The sequence below is a fragment of the Nyctibius grandis genome, chromosome 3, assembly GCF_013368605.1.
Source record: "Nyctibius grandis isolate bNycGra1 chromosome 3, bNycGra1.pri, whole genome shotgun sequence".
Taxonomy (NCBI): Eukaryota; Metazoa; Chordata; class Aves; order Nyctibiiformes; family Nyctibiidae; genus Nyctibius; species Nyctibius grandis.
Window position 1 is genome coordinate 54908249 of NC_090660.1, and position 24914 is coordinate 54933162.

At 43.4% G+C, this 24914-nt stretch overlaps 1 protein-coding gene across 11 annotated transcripts in view; it reads right to left on the reverse strand.

Moving 5' to 3' along the window:
• Positions 1-3564: 3564 nt before the first annotated feature.
• The window catches only part of MTCL1 (microtubule crosslinking factor 1), a 116946-nt gene continuing 95596 nt past the window's right edge, over positions 3565-24914 (reverse strand). For 6 of the 11 annotated variants that reach the window (XM_068396307.1, XM_068396306.1, XM_068396301.1 and 3 more), the window contains 5 exons: positions 21207-21461; positions 16660-16965; positions 14473-14504; positions 11527-13081; positions 3565-4802 (listed from right to left, as the gene is read on the reverse strand). In XM_068396307.1, the coding sequence (XP_068252408.1) occupies positions 4593-4802; positions 11527-13081; positions 14473-14504; positions 16660-16965; positions 21207-21461 (2358 nt within the window). In that variant the 3' untranslated portion in view covers positions 3565-4592. The other 5 variants (XM_068396302.1, XM_068396309.1, XM_068396308.1 and 2 more) reach the window with 3 other exon arrangements.

Below are 24914 nucleotides of genomic sequence, written 5' to 3' on the forward strand. Positions count from 1 at the left end.
ATAAAACTCAATATCCAAACTACCTTCTTGCTTCTTCTCATTCAGATATCCATCTACTTGGAGCTGCCAAGGACACTGGTTTTTAAATTTTTTTTTCTATGACCTTCTGTCCTCAGATCTTGGTCCGTCAACCTGGACAAGACTAACCCAGGCCCTGTCTGCAGCAGAGGAGCTCTTGACCTCCTGCAGCTCTAACCTGCAACTGATGGCTGCTAAACCAGCCCCAGCCCCACCTTTGCCTCCAAACAATTACTCCATAGGGAACACTGCCTTTCTTCAGGCCAGCTCCAGGACAAGCGGCTGCACTGGCTTTGCTGAGCAGCCCGTTGAGCCCTCCCTGACCTGCAAAATCCTGCCCAGACCACCAAATGATCTCAGGATTTCTCTCACATTTTTTTCAGAGTTGCCCTCCAGAAGGTGTTTGTACACCAGAAAAGAATTAATAATGAGAGAAAAAGTCCTAAATCTGCTCGGCTAGAAAAAAACAACGGTGTTTTTGAGCAACAGATGATTTTTTTTTTTATTTTAGAGACGTCTATAGCAGTGCAGTAATCTCTCTCACCCAGACCTGAAGGCAGAATGTCTCATACTCCTACAAAATGGATAAGAAGATGATAAACAGGGAAGGGAAGCAGACTTTGCTTAAAGCCATTAAGCTTCTCCAGAAAGCAGGCTGGGCTATGTGGATACTGAAGACATTAGCTGTCATTTCATATGAAAATTATATGTACTCAGCAGCTTAATAATACCCTAGCAGGTTGCAGTGATTTACATAAAAGGAAGCCAAAACAGTGGAACAGGGAGCAAGCAAGAGATGTGGTACCTCCAAAGAGAGCATGAGGAAGCTTGATGGCTCCAGATATTCGAGGAAAGAATGGAGGGAAGATGCATGCCTTGGGGTACCCTATATGCATGGAGATTTCCACTGTGCAGAGGGGGATGTGAGGGGAAGGGGGTGGTGGGGAGGCATGGTCCAAGCCCGGTCCTTGCTCTGGCACTGAGGCACAACACAGATGTAGTGTTGCCATGAATTCAGACACCGGCTCCTATTTGGAGTTTTTCCTTGTAGACCTGAGTAGGTGAGTTAAGAGGCCTTACACGAATACCTGCGATATCCAAGTCTGTCTGGTGTGGAAAGGGGAGGGCAGTGTGTCGGGGGGCAGCTGACTGCGGAGAGGCGTGAAGGAAAGTGGGAGAAAGGGGTTACTTTTCCATCTCGTAGTGCCCACGTGGACGCTACGGTGTTGTGGCAGGAACTGACACCCTGGGTTGCTGCATCCCCCTCGAAAGCTGGCTGGCCTGGGAGGGATGCCACAGATTGTGGTCCTACTCCTGATTCCCGCTGTACTGCAGGACCGGGCGATACCCCAAGGCCAACATCTCGGGCACCACAAACCCCTGGGTGAAATCCAGCTATCTATTTCAGCCTCATCAGGCAAAGCTGTGACAGATGTATTCATATCCCCTTACACTAATTCGTGTGACAACCTGCAGGGCTTCTCCTGTCCTGATTATTCATGAAGCAATAATTCAGATACTCCACAGACACCGGGTGAGCTGCAGACCTTCTAAAAAGGCTTTTCATTTTATCGTAGAAGCTTTTAAAATAACCTTAAATGGACTATAGACCTGTCATTTATTTTATGGTTTATTTAAGTAATTCTGGAAAGTGCTGGAATAATGGGGGAGTAGGGGTGGGGTGGTGAAATCCCCCAACCCCACCAGCAGGAATACTGGAAGATAAAAGCCCAGGTGTTTCCAAAGAGCCAGTCGAAACATGTGATATTCCTCAATGTTGCTGTATTGGCTAATTAGACTAGAAAGGAGCTTATGTTTAATTAATGTGTTTCTTTTTAAGATCGTCCGCAGAATTTCTGTTTGCACTTAACCTCCTCCTTCTTGCTGTTGTTTGCTGTCTCGCTTTTGTTTCAGCGATTCCTGCTGTTTCATAAGCACTTTACCTGTCAAGCCACAGGCAGCTGCTTGCCCTCACGGACCTTCCTCTTTCAAGATGGCCAGCAGCTAATTCTGCAGGTTGGTGTATCCTTGATTTGAAAGGCAAATACCCTTTCCTGGTATCAAAGCTACGAATCAGTCACCTGAATTTTCTTCTGCATCATTAGAAAAAATTACAGCTGTCACAAGAAAGAGAACAGCATTTTTACTTGCTGATAGTCAACATTGCTCATTCATTTGCAACTTTAACTTACTTCATCTAGGAGAAAGAGCTTTTAAGGAGGCAGCAACCCTTCCCCCTCTCCCTGCAAAGCTGCTTCTGGTAATTGAGATTTTGAAAACAAACAAGGATCTCTCAGTTGTGGCTTAAGTCTTCTTCGATAACCATTGTGACTCTTCTTTGACCTTCTAAAAAATTCTTGCACATGCCCCTCCTTCCACTCCCAAAAAGAAATTATTGCAACAATTCAGCAAAGTGTTGCAGCAAGGAGATTTTCAAGCAAGTAGAGTGGCCACCACGGACAATTTTAAGCATTCAGACTTGGAGGGGTAAATTTAATGCTCACAAAAAAGCTAGCACTGAGGCTTTGAGACAGCTGGGAAGGCAATTACCACTAATATGACTATTGCTACTCAGGACTGACACTGGAGGACACCCCTTGTTTTGGCTGGAGCACCAGAGAGCCATTAGACAAAAGTACTTTTCAGTCACTGCCTGTCTTGGTAAGTGGCAATTTTCATAATGATAACCTACAGGTGGACATTTTGACACCGGGTTAATAGCCACAGTCCTAACTGATATGGGAGAAATCAGACCTCAACTGGCTGTTATTTGGGAGCTGGGGAGTTTGTTCTCATCCAACAGCTGAATTAAGCTTCCTAGAAAGCCAGCCATGACGCAGCAGGACAGGATATGAGGGGCTTATTGCTTGACAGAGCTAACCAGGAAGGCTTCTAGGGATCCCAGATGGTGCTCTTTAACAAATGAGCCTCCGAAAGCCTCAGCAAAGGAAACAGAACAGGAATGAGCCAGTTCAGCGATGGGATAACTAGTCAGAGCAGTTCTGGAGCTCCCAGAGAAAGCATGTGGCCAGATGGTCCGAGGCAAAGTAGCTGGAGAGGCTTCCACCTCTTGCAAGCGTGTGAATTCTTGGCTGCATTTACTTCTCAGTGTTAGCCACCAGTTTTACAAAAGCCCTGGTTTTATTGGTCTCTGTGTGTAATGCAGATGAGACGTGAGCTTGGATTAACACTGGACATGTCATATTTTTGGTATTATGTTCAGCTGGATGGTTTTTACTCTCATGAACGACTGAAAGCAACACGCCAGACAGCCTCGGAGGAACTGAGAAGATGGGTCCCACTACCTGGGTGAGCAGCTGTTTTGCAGGGTTCAGTAGGGGAATTTAAAAACCTTCCCATGACCTGATCCAGTGCTCACAGGAGCATGTGGAGCACAGCGTAATATTTGGCTTTGCCATGATTTATTTCATGTAAAGAAGCATTCTTCTTCCCTTCCTTTATTAGGAGTTTGGGGGCTTTTCCCCCCCAGTTAAATGAACCTGGGAAGTACCACCAGAAAAAAACATCACGAAGCACTCAAGCAGCTTGTAAATACTGAGGGTTTTATTTCCACTTCACGTGGTCTCCGACAGACTCTTCAACAAGACCAGTTAGTTACAATTTAGTATGCCCAGAGATCTCCATGGTTTTCCCAAAACGAAGGAAGTTCTCAGTAAACGCTGTACATAGCCAGTTGAACTGCTAACAATAATTTAAAAACTCTTTTTGTATAGTCAATGCAAGAATACCAACAATAAAAGTACAGTACAGGTAAATTCACAACAATATTACAGTGAAACAGATTGACTCACATTTATGTGATGGTACAGTAGCAGTATGTACATGCACTAAAGTGCGAGGACCCAGAGGCATGCAAGTCAAGTATTGTAGGTGTATTTTACAGCTAACTCCTTAAGACTTTCTGAGGCATTCTTTTTTTTTTTTACACTTCTGTTTACCTGTATTCCCCTCCATCTCAATTAATACAAGTCTAGTGAACTAGCTTCATGGCTTTCTTCACTACTTAAAAGGTATCGCTTCAGACAGTTGAAGCATCTTTAAGAACCTTACTTTTAAAAATCAATAACACTGACATTAAAATAGAATAAAATTAACTTAAGACCCTAGTTTTACACGAAATTAAAAAAAAAAAACCAACAAAAAACCCAAAACCAAAATTGAAAACATAACAGTGCAAATATAACCAAAAGGCAGTCAGTATCTGGAGAGAGCGCGAGCACGTATTCAAATTCCCTTAAAACTTAATTTACATTTTATTTTAAATCTTACTTTATATCGTTTTTACCCTTTTTTTTTGTGTTTTTTTTTTGTTAATATACTGTATGTAGAAAAGATGGAGACAAAAATAGTTTTCTCAGCTATGAAAAAAATTAAGTTATTACAGGCACATTAACTGTTTCATTCTAGAAACACCTCAGTTTCCCAGGTCGGACATTCAGCAGCTGCGTCTGAGAACATTCTTTGACCTCTCTGAGCAGACCTCCTTCGCGGCAGAGATGGCTGGCGGGCGACCTGGCAGAGGTGAGTCGCAGCCCCCCTGTTCCCATGAGGAGTCAGGCTGGCTCGCCTCCCTGGCTGGGGGTCTCTGCCAGCGGCTCCTTGCTTCTGCTCTCCTCTGAGGAAGTCAGGTCTCCGGTGGACTGCGACTGTGAGGCAGTAGGGGAATGTGAAGCCCATCGCGATGGTGGGCGCCGGTTTGCTGGTCTCTCTGGCCGGGAGAAGCAGGGTTGGAGGGACGGGGCTAGTGCAGAACAAGGTAGTTCCTTGGCAGCCAAGAGAGCAAAACAGCGGTTAGTGACTTGGATTAGAGGCTGTCTGGATGCGCAAAGAATTAAGAAACAAAAAATTCAGACTAAAGCTAAGCATCTGTCATGTTGCGGGACAAAAGCAAGCAGAGAACATCTGGCTGTGTGTGGGCTCCAGGTATCTTCATGTATGTCTGTGATTCATGGAACAGGTAAGGAGAGAATGAAAGAAAGAGGTCTGGGATGAGCTGGAGTAGCTGACAAACTTCCATTTGCTAATTCTCCTTGTGCTAGAAAGAGCAGAGCTGAAAAGTACATTTGTGTGATAGTTCAGGAAAATCTACTATTCATCACATCATTGCTCTTAGTTCTGAGCTGGCTTAAAAGGGCCAGGTTTGGCACCTGCAAGTGGGGTGAAAATCAACCACTGACTCCTTTTGTCTGCTTCAGATTTCAGACTGACAGGCAGGAAAGACTTCTTAGCAGCAGAATAATGACTACAGGAGTAGTTATGATCTCCATCCAGATTAAAGATGAGGCTTACCTACAGATTTCATCTTCTGCAACATCGCTTCTTACTGCCAGCTGCTGAAGCCTGAATTACAGGATTCAGTGGTACTGTACGTTAAAGACAACATTCACAGAAATGGAAGAAAATGGAAATTTTATTCCTCCACCAACTTTCCAGTGTTCAGGCTTGGTTAGCCTGCCTTCGCAATTAGTAACAATCTGCAGCTGTGACTTTTCACCCTGGCACTAAGTTGGTAATTACCTCTAATATTTATTGACTTTGCTCATAGCACAGCTAGGCTTCCTGCCTCCCTCTGAACGCTCCTTACATCGAGATGAGTGATTGTAGGAGCAAGTCTGTCTTGTGGTGCCAAAGCCAAACTTCTGAATTTCATTGCATACTTTGTAATTTATAAAAGCAAATCAGAGGAGTTTGTCAACCCATAGAAATGTGTACACGGAGGAGCAGTCACTGGAGAGGACAGGAGAGTTCAATAAAAACCAGTCTCAAAATCAGAATGCAAACCAGTGACAGATGAAGAGAGAGACCAGAAATGATACAATGCAAAGGAAAAGCTCTGGCAGGGTAAGGCACAGAGAAAACAAGGCAGCAGTAGAACGATACAGTAGGAAGGAAAGGATTCAGCTCACTTTCACATGGAGAGGGAGAAATGTGACTAGGGATGGAGAATATTGGAGTAGGTAACATGATGTGATTGGCAGTGAACAAACAAGGTGATACGCCATTGAACCTCTCCATTGCAGTGGTAGGACCGAACATGAATGTTAGATGACAGAAAGATCAATTTTGAAGACACAGAGCTGAGGTATGGGAAATGGAGCTTGTGCAGGCGTGTGTTTTGGAGAGAGTGCATCATCAGACTTGGGGAAGCCTCTGCAAAGGGTGAACCTCGGTGCCTTTGGGCAATATGCAGCCAACAGGGTCATCTACAGTCACACAGCACCGCTCGAGGCAGAGCTGTGCTCATCTGCCCGCGGCACTCGCAGAGAGCGAGACCAGCGAGCCGTGGCAGGAGCTGGTCGGGGACTACGGAGCCTCGGCCTGTGCCACTGCCTTTCTGCATCCTCACCCTTTGCCCCATCTCTGTGCCATAAACTTCACAATGATCCTTGCTAAAACAACAGTAAGGCTGAAATATAAATCAGTGCTAACAAGAAGATTGGCTCCGTGTCCTTACTTCAACTCATCCCATTGCGCCTGGGACAATATATGGTCTGTGAAAGCTGCCACTAGACTCAGATTTGTTAAGAGACATACATATGCACAGCAACACTCAGGCAGCACAACACGGTGAATTGAAGCCATGAGATTTGCGGGTTTTGTCTTAACTTCTCTCTAAAATGGTATCTCTATAGCACTGCTTGCTTCTGGCTGCTTTGTCCTAGTGTCATAGCAGTAAATGAGAGTCAGCATGGCAATAACAAAATTTATTTCCACTGCTGCCTCCCAGTTCAAAAGCCTCTCTCCAGCACGCCCGCAGATGTTGGTCAGCTTTTACCGAACAGCAGGGTTAAGCTCATCTTATCTCTGATGTACACATGCCCAGCACAATGCAAGGCTGCGCTGGTGATGGATGTTGTTCCAGGGCCAACAAGTGACGGGCAGCGTAATCTTATAACGTGATGGCTGCTGAGTCAGGCAACCCCACCTGCAGCGTGGCTTCCTTGGCGTGAGCTAAGGAAATCCAGCCATGGCAAGGAAACTGTTCGGAATGGTTTGTGAAACCCCCTCCTCACTTACCACATGTAGCTGTCATTGCTAGAAATGTTTTAAAAAAATTAATATCCTGTGGGTAATTGAGTTCGGTGGTTGCTTGGGAGCGTGGGTGGAGAGGCAGCACTTCTTAGCCCAGGCATTGAAAATGGGAAAGATGATTTCACCTTTAGTTTCTATCTATTTCCTAAGACAGACTGCCAGCCACCGCAGCTATGCCTACATTAAGAAATAAATAAAAGTGTTTTCTGGCTCTGAGGCAGAGTGGATGGTCACAGCTTCTTCCCTCCCTCTGCTGCAGCAACCCCAGCCACTGGCCAAAACTGGGCTGGGAACAGCTTAATGAGCAGAGGTGACTGTCAGGCTGGTGCTGGAGCCCCCTCCCCAGCCCTCTGCACCTGCTGCTGTAGCCATGGCCAGAGGGAACGCACCCCGGGGCAGCCAGAAGCCCTGCTCAGTGCTGTGTATTTGTTAAAAAAAAAAAAAAATAAAAAAAAAAAGGATGTTTGTTACAAATCTGAATCCCTCCCCAGCATTTTTGCACACCTTTGTGTTGGTCTTAAATTCTGCCAATTTTTAAAAGTTTAACAAAAAACCCCAACAGCACAAATTTTGACTTAAGTGTGACCTCTTCATAGCCCGTGCTGCCGCGGGAGACAGCAGATGGGCTCCTACCCTGAGTGCTTCCTGACTGTCCCATACGAAGGACCCCACAGGGATGTTGGGTGTGCACTGATACCTCTGGAGCTGTGGTCATTTATTTCCCTTTGTTAACCCACACGTTCAAAAATGACTGCTTTCAGAAAGCTCTGGAAAAAGGTAGAAAGGACTTACAGCAGTGAGGCAGGCAGGGTTAGAGTCCCCAGGGGGCAGTTAATAAGACAGTTTGGTTCTGGACAGAACAGACAGAAAAGAAAAAGAAAGCAAGTAGGTTGGAAAGAACTGTTTTAATCGATTATTTTTTTTAAAGTGAAGATTTCATGTCAGCAAGGAAGAAGTCTCCAGGTGTTACTACCCATTCAGATCATGTTACCGCTGTTATCATAGGGAAACTAATAATCAAGAATAAAAGATAAGCCACTAGCAGAAAAAGATTTAGAAAGTAAAGAAGCAAAGAAACCAACCTTTTACAATCCTAGCACAGTCTCAGAAGTGGACATAGCACATAGCATTAAACAAACCAAACAGTTCTACTCAGCAGAGAAAAACATCTGTTATCCTTTGCCAACCTTGATTAGGGCTAGGGAAAAACCACATTACTATGAAAGAGGAACAAATCTGTATTTTTTTTTCCTTCTTTTGATCTCCAGAGAAAATTTCTGCTTAGAAAATCTTTAACAAGTGAAAAAGCAACTGATATTTTGTATTGCTTGTGTTTCTCATGTTTCTCAGGTTTATGTTGCCCAGGTTTCATGAAAGCCCTTTGCCTCACCCTTCTCCCTTGTTCCTACTTAACAGCGGTGCTGGATTGGAGACTCAAACTAAAGCAAAAGCCCTTTAATTCTGACAGCACCTTCCCTTCTTTTTAACATTCCCCCTCCCATGCTGAACGGTTCAGCAGCAAGTGTGCAGCAATTGCTCTGCCCCGGCGAGCGGAGGACGCAGCAGCTGCCCCCTCCTCTGTGGGTCTGTGTGGATGGTCCTTTCACAGTGCTGTCTCCAGAAAGGAGTCTGACCCCCAGTCCAGGACTGTTGTGTAACCTCTATGATTTACACCCTTGCTAGTCATAGAAGAAAAATGTTCATACAGCTCTTATGTTGTTAGTTAGGTAATGCTAATCTGCATTTTTAATAGTAATATTTATAAAACCCACGATATGCAAGTAAGATAGTGGTTTAGTGAATTAGCAGGATAAGACACTAGTAGGCTGCACTGGGTGGATATGAATTTGCTTGTAAGCACCTCTGGGCAAGTTAGAAAATACAAAGTTATTACTACTCTATGCATATACGATCACATGCACACATACATATGTACATAAATATATAAATATATATATGAACTAGATTTCATACTTGCAGCAGGAATATAAAAGGAAATTATGTAACTAAACCACTCCAAGGCTCAAATTAAAGAAAAGCCACCAACAGGTGCTCCATGCAAGTCTAAAAGTCTTTAATATACCATGCCATGACTGCAGAAACAAGAAGGCATTCGGTGGTAAGAAGGTCACTTGTCTTGGCCAGAAACCCAGAAGTGAGGGGGAGGCAGAGCAGGGATCTGTGAGAGGGTGGCAGGGGCAGTGCTGACATGATGCTGCCCCAAGCACAGCCTGCCTCCTCCAAGATCATCATTCACTGAACTGCTGCATCTGGCTTTGTACAAAATGTGCTAAGTGGAATTCGTACAAAGTGTAATTTGTGTGGTCAGTGTAATCCATAAATAACCCAAGGCATCTGCAGAGTCTAAACTTAATTGTGGTTTTGTTTTCAGCAGTGAATCCGTGCTCCATTAAGTATATCTTGTAGAGCATCACCCCACCTAGGAAAAGCTAAGCTCATCGTATGAATGCCTACCACCTTCCTTTTCAATGTATATTCCTGAGAAATGACAGGACCATCCAAAGATCATAACTGGTGCACCTAGACAACAGTCATAACAACCGAGTAAGAGTTGCAAGGAAAAACAAGTCTTAGCTCTGAGGCTCAGAACTCAAAAAATTAGGCAAAAGATGCTGAGAAGTCACAAAAAGGAGCAATTTTCTGCTAGGCTGATGGTCAATGAGTTTTTGCTAAACAGCATTGACCCAAATCTCTCTGTGCATCAAACTCGGGTACAGATGCTAGTTGTATTTTGCCAACAGCAATTTGTGATGATGTGGGATGACATTCATTTACTTATACCTGAAATCTGCTGAGACATTTAAAAGATGCAGGAGGAAATCAAGAGTTTCCTGGGATGCCTTGAAGGCAAAGCTGAGTTGAATCTGTAAGCATACAACACACTTTCTAATAAGGACTGGTAGTACATTCCCAGTATTTCAAACTAAGGACAAAATACAGAGATGGCTAGAAAGAATCAAATAAATGAGGCTGCTTTCCACTTTTATTCACATTGAGTTTTGTGCACGAAGCCCACTTTTATTCACTGTTATTGATAATGTGCATGTGGTTTCTTTTTTATATGTACAAAATTCCCTATTTATATCTGTTTAAACTGCATATAGGGAATATATTCTCAGCTTTGGATCCTCTGACAGGCAAAAAAGATCATGTTCTCTGAGCAGTACCTACTAAAGAGGAACCAATTGTCCACTGAGAACCACCCAGTAGTGCAAGGCAAACTGCAGACCAAAAGTCTCAGCGCTCAGGTCCCCACAAATCCTTCAAGGCAAATGTTGAGTTAGAAAACGGGGTCTGAACCTTCCCTTGAGGCTATCTGAGGCAGGAGTGGTAGGAGTCAGCCCAGCGAGGCCAAGGTGGGATGTCTGGGGTGCGCAGGGGTCAAGGAGGAGCTACTGTCCTGTCGCTGGGGTCCACCAAAACATCAGGATGCTAAAGGGGCAGCACAGGGCAGAGAGGGTGACAGGCTCCTGCCGCTGGCCTGGGGTGTGTCACCAACCATCAGTGCTGTACCAGAAAGACAATGCGCACTGGTAAGAGCTGGGCGTAATTCAGCTTCTCCAGGCCTCCTCAGGGTAACACTCTCACGTGCACAAAGGTTCACCAGAAACAGGAGGCTTAGACACTGAAAACTGAAAGCTTTTGTCCATCATTACACCCTCTTTTTTGTTGATTGCTCTAGCACATTACTGTACCTGAGACTCTGACCCCCAATACCTGGGCATACTTGCTGAGACAGATGATGGCTGTTACACTGTTGACAGCAAAATATCAATAAAGAGTTCTTAAACACGAAGGAGGTATGTGCTTAGACTAGTTGATTATCTTTTTTTTTCTTTTTCTTTTTCTTTTTCTTTTTTTTTTGTGAGGCAGCAACAGTTGGTACCAAATGTAATGCTAATTAATCACATTCACAGACCCGAGCTAAACTTAATCAGATACATCCAGAAAAGGGCTGAAGGCCCTGAAGTTCTGGTTCAGGTTATTGTAGAGACTATTTTTCACACAAACTTATTAACACCTATTTTTGTGTGGGAGAAGGAGTCTACCTTTCCATCCAGCATAAAAGAGAAATTTACTCAAACCTAGAGTCCCTAGAGCATCTGTAACATGTGGTGTGTTTTGTGACAGAAAACCCTTATCCAGTCATTCAGGGGAGAACCATATTTATCCTGTAAAGGCATCTTTATCCTGTGAAGGATAAAGCTCTTCTGATGCTTTCAAGCCTGATAAGCTGTCAGGATATAAACTCAATTCTTTAATGAGTTCTTCAGTGACTAATCCAACAGTTTCATGACTGCGACTTGCTGGTGGGACCAAGACAAGTCTAGGATATTCATTGTAAATATTCACTAGACTGCAAGAGATCTCATATGCATTTGTTCAAAGAAGAGTGCATTTAGCTATAGGAGGAAAAACAAACAAACTCATTACCTCTATGGACCCTGGATCTACTTTGACAATTTCTCCTGTGCTGTTGTCATTGCTAAGGTTTGGTGGGCTGTGTGAAGGTAGCCTTCTCTCTTCCTTTAAGGCATGCTCCAAAATTTTCTTATTCAAGATCCTGGCAGCATTTTCTGTAAGTGTGTACCCTGGAGGAGCAGATAAGTCCTGCCTGATACTTGTCACCTCAGTCCCTTCTTCCTTTTGCGTCTCTGTCCCCAACCGGAGAGGACTGGGTGATCTGCCACGGGCATTTGTACACGGGTCCTGCAGGGGGCCCAGTTCTGGTCTGGGTTCTGCTGACCTGGACCGGCTGCTAGACCTGGGGCATTTCTGGAAGGTCTCATGAAAGATGGGGCTATGGTCAATAATGTTGAACAAACTGGAGAGGCCATCGTTGATAGTGGTATGGACAGGACTCTCCCTTGTGGTAGTTGACCTAGCCCAAGCGGACTCACTGAATCCTTTCTGAGGTGTGCCAGGCAAAGTCCGGTTATTTGGCTGGTCTGATTTGGGAAGGATTTTTCTTTGCAACTTTGGAGAGCCATATTTGGGGGAGCAGCATGTGCGTTCAAACTTAGCCTGGACCTTTTCAATGACGGGGGTCACTTGCCTGCTTCTTAGGCTTCTGGATGGTGAAGAGACAGGCGTGGACCCCCCCTTTGGTGTCAGACACTTGTGTGGACTGCTGGTGATACCGCGCAGGGTTTCCGTTTGCAAGCCAACACTGATCGTCTGGGTGGTCTGTGTCCCTGTTGTTCTCATACCATTGGTTTGACATGCAGTGTCCTTAAACTGAGGCTCTGCTGAATTAGAGCGTATTGCGTTTCGGACAGAGAAAGCGACCTCCTTCATATCATCACTCATGTTTTTGGACATCTCCAAGCTGTGCAAGGGTGAGGCAAAGCCCACAGTAGTGCAAATAGGATGTTCAATGGGATGAAGACCACTCTCCAGAAAATCCTTATGATGTTTGGCCAGGTCACAAGACCATCTTCCAAACATATCCGAGGAAGCACCTTTTGTCTCAGTGACATTCCCCATAGCTTTGGTCACAGAAAACAGAAAGTCCGGCTCAACCTGATTTTTCCCTTCACTGCCAGCTATCACTGAGTTATCAAACCTACGGACAGCTGGTGGGCTGTGAAAGACCCGAACTCCCATTTTTTCAGTTACACCGTGACTCCTCGTTGGCTGCTTCTGGCAGTTCTCAGGGCTGGTCATGGTGTTAGTTGTCATAGTGACACTGGTGGTGAGGTACCATGATGATGCCTGGAAGGGATCTGAAGCAGGATCATTCCCGGCTTTCCCAATTTCTGTCCTTTCTGCCCAGCCTTCTGCAGACTTCTCGGTGGCCCCACCATGCTTCCTAGTGTTACTGTAATCCCAATTTTTGTTGAACTCCTCAATGTATTTCAGATCATCGGGAGACAGGGGAGGGGTTATGTCATCTTTGCTGCTGGATGAAGGCAAGTTTTTTTCTGGTAGAAAAGGAGAAATATCCATCAGGCGCTGAAATTCTGACATGGAAGAAACGGACATCGCCCTGGAGAAAGGAACACGAGAGTCACTCATAGGCTTGGAAACTCTCACAGAGCAACTTATTTTCAGCACCAAACTAACTCAAGAAACCTGACTTTTACTATCTGCTTATATATAAAACCACTTCAGCCCTCTCTTTTGTTAAAGTTCCCTTTTATTATCTTTAAAATAGCTATGAAATGCAAGCATTCCTGATGTGTCATTAAAAATACCAAATGGTTTATTAACGGCTCTTAAATTACTGCTTTCTCATGGATTACTGCTTGGCAAATGTCTGAAATATGGAGCACTAGGATGCATTTCAGAAATGTACCATTCACAGAAAACGAATGTTTGTGACAGTACGAGGCATACTTTTCAAAGCAAGTGTGGAGTATTTCTGACTTGCTGGGAAATCAGCAAGTCCTGAGATTGCCCGGGTTGCACAGCTGGTGCATAGCGATGTGGGACATCCAGCCTAGATGCTGCTACATTGAACTGGCTTGGCGAGTTGAGCTCATGCTAAAATTCAACCAAAGGGAATCGCTATGTGATAATGCTGGATTCTTGGCTTTCCCGTATTTCACTAGCTTGTACAAATCACAAGCATTCAGCAGAGATGTCCTACTGCTTCGTTTTAAGAAAAAATCAAACAAAAAAAGAAGCTTTCTGAATGGGACTACTTAAAAATGCAAATAAGTGTAGTTATCAGAGTTGGCTCAATGAGGTAACTCAAGTTGGGTGAGGATTCAGCAAACAGTGGGTGTTATAAATCAGTGATCCGGAAGATACAGTGAAATTACACTGTAAGTTTTTAATCAAGAGCATCAGCTAGAGTTAGGGGATACCTATGTTAGGGAGTTAGGTGATATCAAGAGTGCAGTTTTGAAGTGGATCTCCTATTCAGATGCTCTGGTTTGCATCAGGGGACAATCTCAGACAGCAAGGGCTGGGTTTCTTTGGGATGAAAGTGAGCTGGAAGATGCTCTCCGGAAGCACAACTAATGCACTCTAGGGTTAGGTGGGTATTCAACCCATGGGATCAGACCAGAACTAGTTCAAAGCAAAATATCCCTGACATACAAGGGCATGTCAGGTCCTCAGCACCAACTGTTTTCCTCTATACGTCGATGTCTACAGGTCTGCACTACTTGCTAAGGTAGGCATAGCCTTCAGTGTAAGCTGCATCTTCATACAGTTTGATCTTTGTGCACCACAGCTGAATGTGGCTCAAACTAATCAGAGTAGAACAGAAGCATATTGAGACAAATTAATCCCTGGGTAATCTATTAATCTGACTCGTAGGCTGCTTAGAGGTGGCATGGCTATGCGCCAGGTCTGTGGTTTGGGCACCAGAGAGCTATAGCTCTGGCAGCTGAATATTCGCTGGGTTTTTCCCCTGTAAGTTTTACTCACCTTTGAAGATTTCCTTTGTGTGTTTCTTCCTCCTGAAGAAAAACAGAAACAAACAGGATTAAGTTATTTCTGAACCTGTTGGTGCCATTGGTTTGTGGGTATTTTGTCATTCACTTCCTGTTAGTTGCACCGGGTATGTTTGTCTCTAAAAAGTGGCTGATTTTCCCTCTGATAAGGAATCTTAAATTGCCAATGGGAATATTCTTCCCTTCGTACACAGGCAGCAGAATGGGCAACCCCATCAGGACAACAGACCGTACAGGGAAAGCCCGCATGCCAAATCTACAACAGCCTTGAACTTTTATAGTCCCATGCAATCACAAATGGAAGCAAGCTGCAAATGGCTTTTTTTCCACGTGTACAATATATTGTTTTGGACCATATATTTGTGAGTGAATTTATTCTGAGGAGGTAATCTGCTTTATGCCAGAGACCTAGCTGTGCTGAAATAAGAGATAAACCGGCATCCTTTGACATAAGATTTCATTATATGTTCTCTAGGAATCAACAAATGGTACCAGTTGCAACTCATTAAACTAGCTATACTAAATGTGTGGGAAGACTATTACTTGTTTCATAGGGGGAATATCTACAGCTTGCTAACGGCATTAAGATGTTTTTATGGCAATATTTCCCTGTGACAATTCCCATAATGAGCTGGTTTTTTTAATAGATACTTCTGAAACAATTGCTCTACAGTTATTATTTTAGCTGTTTGCTTATATTTCTAATAAACTATAGGGAATACAAAATATGGTCAGGAAAAAAAGAGTATTAGTACCTATTACTTTTATTTGACCTCATGAAATCAAGAACATTACCAACACAGTAGTGTATTTCAAATTGTGACTATTCAAAAAGAGCACTGCTTAACTCAGCAAATACCTTTCTGGTATTTATCCAGAGTCAGGGGAAAAAAATAGGAGTAAACTGGTCCTCCTTGCATTCACTCTGGTGTAAGTCTGCAATAATGTTGGCGGCTTCAGTGGAGTTACTGCAGAGTAAATCTGATCTAACTGAGAGGAGAATCAGGCTGAAGGCTGGATTGACTTCTGCTGCAGTTAGTGCCACAAAGAAAACACAGTGGAGAGGAACCGTCAGCAGGCTGCAGCTGCCTCTGTGCATCCTCAGTTAAGCTATTCATTAAACTCCAGTCAGTCTCACTTGAGCAAATCCTCTGAGGGGAAATGACTTTGCCCAGGTTTCACTAAAGCATGCTTTGAAGGAAAGCAGCTATGTAAATATCACCAAGGACCAAATTTTTCTGCCAACACTTTTGTTAATGGTGGTAATGTCTGAAAAACAGAAAAGGGAAGTGAGATCTCCCTTCTTAAACATCAGACTGAATTTGAAGGAAAGAAAACAACAATCAAAATTGGAACAATAGAAAATAAAGGAGATATTAGCGTTTTGCGGTTGTAATGTGTTTTTAATTTCACAGGAACCATTAAAGTGTATAGTTGTGGTTAGTGTGAACTTTCTCAGTGTCACTGATACCACATGCCAGTTGACAGGCTACTTTGCACCAGCATATGGGGATGAGGATCCTGGGTTTCATTCAGCATCAATATAAACAAAACCATGAAGACCTGGAACTGGTGAAATTAGGCCTGCAGTGGTGCCAATTTTAGCAGGACACAGACTACATTCACTACGGCCCAATGACATATCTTAGCACGGCATTTTATATCTTTATAGCTTTATGGTATTCTCAGGATAGGTACTTTGCTGATGAAGAATAACTTTATTTTTTTTAACATCTCATCTCACTTATTCATGCTCATCTATTTAGAAGGCAACCACAAGGGAACAACCAGACATGCCTCTCTACAGCACTTACTGCTTTACTAACAAAATACAGCTTGTGTTTCTTCATATATATGTATCTACTTACAACTGGAAGAGATTTAAGGCCTTCTAAACCAATATGTTGTGTCAAATCTAGTTATCATACATAATATGGCCACAAGGTGATGTAATCTTCGGGACCTTTAGGCTGGCTCCCAGTTTCTCAGGTGATTGACACTGGTCTAATTGGCTCATAAGCTTGTCCATACCAAATTCACTACTGGGTAACTGTAAGCAGTGCCTGTGACACGATATCTCACTTCCTACAGCAGGGATGCTCTACCAATTCTGACATAAGAGACAACACATCTCCTTGATAAAAGGTAGAAGAGTGCATACTTCCATTAATCCGGTCAAGAATTTCTCCTGCTCCAGCTGCCGAGACCGGTGCTCATCAGACTCATCGGGGGAATCAAGTGACAGTGACTCCAGAAAGAGGTTTTCTGTGGCGCTGCACCGATCGCTCTCCTTCAGCTTAGACAGTGACCGGTCACCAAACTGAATGGCATCTGAGTCAGAGTAGGATCTTGACCCCATCGGACGAGGCACATGAAGGTTCCCCTGGGTCGGAAATGGACGAAGGTTACTCTCCTTCTGGTCACACAGAAAACCACCTCCTCTTCGTGGGCTCACTTCTTTCTGAAGCTGGAGACAAGGCAAATTAAAAAGAACAGCAATTACTCACGTAGTGCATGGCATTCTGCAGAACTCATCCTTCCCCAGAAGCGAGGCACCCGTGCCCTGGGGAGGCGCCCCAAGGTCACCGCCTGGCGCCAGGGGTGCCAGCATTGCTCTACCACTCCTTCCACAAAGGGAGACGTCTCTAGGACTTTGATTCTATTACTTGTGGGATTTTGAGTGATTAAATGTGTATATGTATAGTTTTGCTTGTTTACATATATATGTATACACATATACACACTGTGTGTATATATACACAAAATAATGCATCTCTCTATAATCTGAGGTTTAAGGAAACAAACCAGCACTGACTGTTATTTCAAAGCAATCTTGATATGAGATCCTAAAGCAATACAAGTAGGAGTTTAAGGGAGGTTGAGTGACTTGGAGTCTCATCAAAACAAATACATTTTTCTTCTGGTCAGCAATACAAAGGTTGCACTTTTATGTACACCATTTGTTTCCAGAGGTGGAAAATTCTGCTTAACAAAAGACAAAAGCTTTGTTTTATAGATGGTCTAGCCCTAATGCATGGCTAGAAAGTTGACTGTACAGAACAGCATTGTCAAAGGGACAAATTAGGCACGCAAAGCATGTTTGAAGAAAATGCATATTTATAGAAGGGCCATCAAAGCTATTAACTCTACACTTTGCAAAAGCTGGGTGAAGATAGGGTGAACCACTAGTGAAATTGGCAATCTTAAAATTAGATTATGTGATCAACTTCTCCTTTAATTGTAAATACAGCAGGATAGATGAAGTAAGTGATATTTTCAAACATGATGAATGGCAGCAGGAATCTGATAAGTAACTCTGATGTTTTGCTAGAGCAGGGTGCTAAGATTAGTCACAGTAACCTGCAAATGCAAGTCATTCCCTAGGACCCTGGAGACTGAGGACCTACAAAAAATATTATTTTAATCTTGTTGCATGTCTTTGGAATAATAAACAGACATCGTATTGGCTAATGTAGATCAAAACATTTTAGGTCCCGAATGACTAAATTTGCCCTTGGGCTGAAATCAGTGAGATTTTTGCTTGATTCAGGTCTATAAAAAGGGGAATGCATCTTCTGTGTTTTGCTCATGATATACAAACTCTGAAACAGTTTTATTAAAAGGAGCTAATTTAAGGTATCCTATAAAGGTAGGGGCTGGAAGGTATATCTTGAGAGATCCCAAAGTCCATTCCCCAGCATATGGGCAAGACTCAAAGCAAGAAGAAATGGTAATTGTATGTTTTCTGTATACATAGTTCCGATCGCAAGCCCTTCCAGGTTTCCAGAGATCCTATAAGGGTAATGATCTGGGAACCTTTATGAGAAAACAGTACAGGTACTGGCTCACTCTCTGAATCTCAGACAGCTGACAGGAGAATTAAAGTGAGAAATACTGGCCTAACTTTTCAGGAGTGACTAATAACTTTGAGTCCCCATGTGTTTATACCTTTAAACACCTAACTTTTCATACAGGTGATTTTGTGTGTTTAAATAGTTGCCAGTGTGCTCTGTGCACAATTAGCTTTATAAGCACAGTGGAGGGAGATTCTCTAAGGGAAAACAAAGTGACAGTGTACTTAAAAAAAACCCCCCACAATTCTGAGCTCTGAAAAAAGTAAGTCATCATGTTTTTTATATGCGAGCAGTATTCCCATAACATCCAGAGTAAAGTATTTTATATATTTTATACATTGGTGAGAGCTTCCCCCTTACCATACATGTATTATTCAGGAGCTGTGTGAAAGCAGACAGGCATAAAGCATTAGTATGAAATTTGGCACACATGCTTCTGCTATCTCTTAGACTCTGTTTTTCAAACATACACACTGGTGTAGTCTCCTCATCCACTATGTATTGCCATACATGGAATACACACAGAAAAACCCTGGGGAGAAGGACTTCAGAGATATACTAATTGTTTCCATATAAAGCAGGGCATGACTGCAATCTGAGAGGATATTCAACTAAAAGCCTGCAAATATTTGGAAGCTTCCTGCCACACAGGGAAATGTTTGATTATAAGCAAAGATGGAGTTATGAAGTTTTGCAGGCAGGTAGCCAAGATTTCAAATGCTATTTCTGATCATCTAGTCCTCTGAAATTAGTTTGATATAATATTTTTTATTTCCCTTATCTATTGCTAATTCTGTGTACAACTCTGCTGTACAGTAAATATATAGGTGAAGCCTAGAGATTTCAGAATAGTAGCAAAAGATATCACCTCTAGGACTAATTAAGAGCTATTTTGTAGGCTCTCCCAAGATGACACTAAGAGGTTATGTCAGGTTTAAAGAGAATTAAAGGCTAGGTAACATTAACAGAGATTTCTCTGTTTCTTCCTTCAATGTGCCCCATTCCCAGGGAATAGAAAAAGCAGTCTTTAACCAGGTTAAGTCCCTCAAGCTACTGAGGATACACTGAAGAGATAATATTAAAAAATATAGTTCATAGGGGCAGCAGCATAACCATCCAAAGAGGTACCCGTGACCGAAGAAAAGTTTGTGTCCACATCCTTAGTAAATTGGGAAATTTTCTAAGGGTTATTTAATTCCCATTGTGCATGAAGGATCCGCAGGAGGCAGTTTGACCACTGAAACTCAATGGTTAGAAACCAGTCCAGTCAAACCATGGAGAACTCGGCACCTTCTGCCACTGAACCCTGGAAACCAGGTAATTTGGATGAAGATCTCTGCTACAAGCCTTCCTAGCTCATAACATGCAGTTAGTTTCAGAAAGTGCAGTTACTTAGAGGAGACTTAGCTGAAAGTAAAAATCACTGAAAGGAAAATCAGCCTGGTTTAGGCCAAACCAGGACATAGCCGTTGGTTGTTTTGTCTTAGGAGACATACTATTGGGCTGCATTATAAGAGCTAGCTCAACAAGCTGCATGAAGTATACACAAAAACCCTCAGATAAACGTGAGATCAAAAAATTCAGAATATCATTTATTGATATTTTTTAATTTAGAAGCTCAAAAATGACCTTTCTTGATCTTTAAAACCTTCACATTGGTCACCGCCCACTCAGACCTACACTTTTAGAAGTGATTTTAGAAATATCCATAGAGTACAGGATTTTCCTAAGTGCTTCTCTGTGGGTTTAACAGCCATAGCTTAAACTGAGATTTAGTCTTGCACTCATAATATTTACAGCCTCGTGACTTTTCTTTAGCTTCTTGTTGCATCCCAGGCATGGGAACATGACACATGGATAATGAACCCTTTTCAAAAACTGGTCATGAAGTTACACCGGGCTTTCATCAACTTAACCTGCGAAGCTACTTTATGCTTCATTCAAGCGTAGTGCTCCCTAGAGAGCATGCACAAATCTGGTGCCATTCCATTTCTGATGTCCTAAGGACAGAAAGTATTCAGTTAATTGAGGATCCACAATTTCAGTTGTTTTTCTTACTTTTCCTGGAATGCATGACTCAGAGCTGAACAATGTTCAGTCAAAAACAGTGTATTAACTCTCCCTCATTAAACATTTTACTTTTTATGTGGCTTCCAGCAAGATAATAAATTCATTAGATATCATTTGTCTCTAATGCTAAGCAGATGAAAGTATGGATAGGCACAACAAACAAGGGGACAGGTATGCAGTTATCAGATTTGCAAATGATAGCAGACGTGTGCACAAAATTAATGTGACCAAGGTCAGAAGTGTCTTCTGAATATTTAGTATTGATAGCTGTTTATTTGTTACCAGTCAGGGCTCTTCATGTTATCCCCTGGGTTCCTTTGCTAGAGAAAAAGAATTCAGCTGAGACTGAATAGTCACAGCAGTGGCATCTTTGGTGGCTGATTCACAGATGAACAGACTTTTTTGGCAGGAAGCTGTATATCAAACCTTGAATAACCCTGCATGTAGGATTGTTTTAGCATGAAGAGATGCACAAAAGCTTTCAAACAGAATGGATCGACGTGACCATGCCTGTCTGGGGTAATTGAAATGAGGCAGGAAATGGCCTTTAACCTGGAGTTGGTTTCTCATAAGTGTTTTTTTATAGGGATTATGAGCATTTGCCTTTTAGTCCCTTGTGTATGTAAATTGTTCTGTAGCATGAGAAACACTGATGTAGCCAAGGAACCAAAATTGTTCGTGTGCTGCTTCCTAATACAGCCTCTTGACCTTGGTCTGAGTGTAGCAATGGTGCAATGCCTCATGCTTGCAGCCAGCCATTGCTCAGCCCAAGATGACTCCTTACCTGCTCTATCCGCCTGAGCAGCTCCTTCTTTTGACGCTCCCATTCTCGCCGGTCTCTATCAAGCCTGTCCAGGAGCTCCACCTTTTCCCGGTTCCAGTTCTTCTCACTGTGCTGGATTTGCCAGCGGAGGTCCATCACCACACCATGACTCTCAGCCAGAAGCTTCTTGTGCTCCTCTCTTTCCCTTTTAAAAGCTCCCTTTGCATCAGAAGTGAAGCCTGTTTCTCCTGAGGTGTTCTCATTCTTCCCTTCCAGCTGGCATTAAAGTAAAACGTTACTAGGACATTAAAATTTCTGTGGTAAAAGCCTGTGTCTGACAATGAATTTGAGTTAAAGACCTAACTCCACAAAGGTAATGGCAAAATTATGGCAATTCTTAGATATTAGGATCTCAATAAATGATCAAATATGTTCAACTTGGAAAAAGTTTTAAAATCAAGACAGTGAAAAACCATAGTGAATAATTTCTCAAGCTCTATCAGCTCATGCTATTAAGGCATCAGTTATGATCTTGCTGATGGGAGTGTGGGTACCACCAATGAAGGAAACATGGAGATAAATTCCAACCTCATCATGAGACAATCGCCAGGACAATGTCCTCACCCACTGCTCTGCTTTTGTGCTCTCACTCAGTGCACCCGAAACCTAAAGAGAGTGCATTCATCTTCTGAAGAGACTTTTCCCAGAACAACCCTCAGCAATGGTCTTGTTGTACAGCTCCTTACACCTTCCAACAAAAGAAGGTGTTACCACCAGAAGGACATGTACCAAGATCATCCCCCCATCTCTTCAGATTCTGGTGTCTGAACTGATTTCCAGGGCTGTTAGCTGATGCTACCTTCCCTCCCTTCTCCTTCATTTCATGCTCAGGGCTCAGCTCAGTCAGAAGAGCTGGCCCAAGGGAACAGATTCATAGGAAAATGCAGGCTTGATGGGGTGTCAGGAGGTCTCTAGTCCAACCCCCTGTTTCCAGCAGGGTTGGCTCTGAGATCTGGTCGGGTTGTGCAGGACTTTGTTCAGTTGGATCCTGACAAACCTCCAAGGGCAGGGATTTCACAACCTCTCTGGTCAACCTGGGCCACTGCTGGACTGTTGTCAGAGTGAAAAAAGTGCTCAATGGTTTTGTGTAAGGTCAAGCAAGTGAAGAATTTATCCCTGAAGCCTGACCTTTTGTTGGCAACTCAGTAGATGTGTGAGTGACTCAGAATGGGATACATCTCCATCCCTTGGCTGTGAAGGCGAACTGGAGTGAAAAGCAGCGAAAGCTCATTTCCGCCTCTGAAGTTAAAGTTGTCCTCAAAAAGGAGAGGCAGCAGGTCTGCTGGGAAACATGCTCCTTTAGCAAGAGAGGACACCACCTTCACCTTGCTGTATGTGGAAAATAAGCTCAAACTTTCTGAGCAAAGGGAAGTTCAGACTGGATTCAGGAGTGAAGCTTACTAGTCTCTGGAACAGCCTCTGCAAATAAATGGCCGAGATGTCATTGCTTGAGTCATTTAAAATTGTACTGAGCTGCAGAGAACATCCTGTTACCACCACTTGCTTTGACAGGGAAATCTTAAAACACCTGCATCCTCTACCACTAATTTCCAAAGTCCAGTTGTTTTCAAACGACCAAACAACCAACCGACCAACCAACCAAAAAAATCAATTTTAACAAAGCAGCAGCCTATTTTAACCAGGTTGACATGACACTATCCTTCTCACACTTACCCTGTTTGTGCAGTGTAAATCTGTGGGACCTGCAGCGATGTGTGAGAGGCTGTCCTGCCCACAACTGCATGGCTTGGTGGCAGACCGGAGGTGCCATGGGGCAGAAACACAGAACATCCCAGGAAAGACACCTCTGTGCTGCAGATCCATGATGGGCATCATGGCTTCTCAGGAAGCCAGAAAGCTTTGCTGCCTTCCTACCCACCACCCCAGTATGTTGACTGCCCACATGTTAGTTCAGCAACATTTAAAAATACCACTGCTAGTTTCCAAACTCACCACTAACTTCAGGCAATGGCCTCTTGCCCCCCGCTACATCTTTCTCTGTCCATCCACAAGTCCCCAGCTCCATTTCGTGGTGCTGTGGGAGTCAAAGTTGGTGCTGCGAGAGTCAAAGTTAGTGCTGCAACCAGGGTCAGCAATGTTGGCACCCATTCTTTTAGGTTTGTTTGCTTTAATTTTACTATTCTGTGTGCCCCGCCCCAGGTCCTGCTGGGTTTACTGAGTAGCTGTGACACTAAATAATCATGAATTTCAGGAGCGTTGCTGCAGAGCTGAGATCAGCCAAAGTACTAAGGGGACTAATGAAGTAAACTCTATACAGTTTCCTTACACGCAAGCCTGACAGGGGGCTATTTAGGACTTGTTCTTTGTGATATATGTAAGCCATCTTTCAAGGACCTTTGATGCCCCTGCAGACTTCTCATCTTGCAATAGGAGCTCTTAGGGGTGGTTGCTGGAGTGTCTGGGGTGAATCCAACTACGCTCGAGTGCAGACTCAACCTTACAACTCTGCTGCCTCTTGGGGAATAATGCCACATGCAGCAGTAGCTATGGCTAGCATGCTAAGTTGCAAAGACACACCAATGCCTGTGATCAATTCTTTAGCTGGTATGAAGCTTGAAAATGCTGAAAGCAACCTATAAAGCAAACAAATGCTCAGTTGCAATAAATACGGTTTGTATGATTATCTTATAAAGCAAATGCCTTCTTCCATTTTTTTGAATCTAAAAAAAATAGCAAAATGTTGAAGTGCCAATAAGACTCATTGTCTCTCTCCCCTTACACCACTGAGTTCTTCACCACCACTGGGCAAATTCTGAGCCTTTCAGTTAGCAAACAAGACAGGCGGTGGTGCCTGCGAAGGGCAGGAAAGCTGAGGGAGGCAGTGGGAAGTAAGAACATGCTCCAGAAGAGTGATATCCCAAGAATGTATGGCTGCCGTTAGAGTGCCATGCCCAAGCTGCCAAAATACAGTAAGTCATCCTGTGCTGGACCATGGGCTCACCCAGACCAGAGCCCTGGCTCTTGCTCCATTTGAGAAGAATACAGGAAGTCTATCAGTACAAAGATGAGTTCAAAACCAAGGCAAGTATACAGTGATACACCTTCAGAATAATTTCCTGGTGTGCAGTGATTTGGGACCTAAAACCTTCTCCAGTCAGAGGTGGTGTCTTTAGACTCAGAAGAGAGTTCTTGGTGCCTATGGAAGGCAGAACAATGTTCCTGGCAAGGAGAGAGTCCTTCTGCCTCTCTTTAGACGAAACAGCTCCAGTCATAGAGGAAACGTTCATTCGTGGCTCCTTAGCATGAAAGTCTACATGTGACTTTCTTAAACCTGCTAACTGCTAAGGGTGGCCAGATGCCTCTCCGTGTGCACTACAGCTTATATTCCCTGCAGGCATCCCAAAGCTGGACCGTTGGTCAGAGCCCTAGTGAGGGTCCGTGTCCTTACATGCAAGTTCTCAAAGCTTACACAGGGTTTAGCCCCTCATACTAACTCCTTCCTTCTTCCAAACTTTTCTTTTCCCAATTCCCAGAATACTAGGATTTTTCACTTGCCCGGCTGAGGCAGAGAAATATTGGGACTCCTTATTGGCTCAGCATTATCACAATTCTATAGTTGGGAGCAATCTCATTATTTCTTATCTTAGAAACAATGCCTAAGGATCCTTCTGCCAAATAAGATGTACATGCATTTCTGACAGGCAAGAC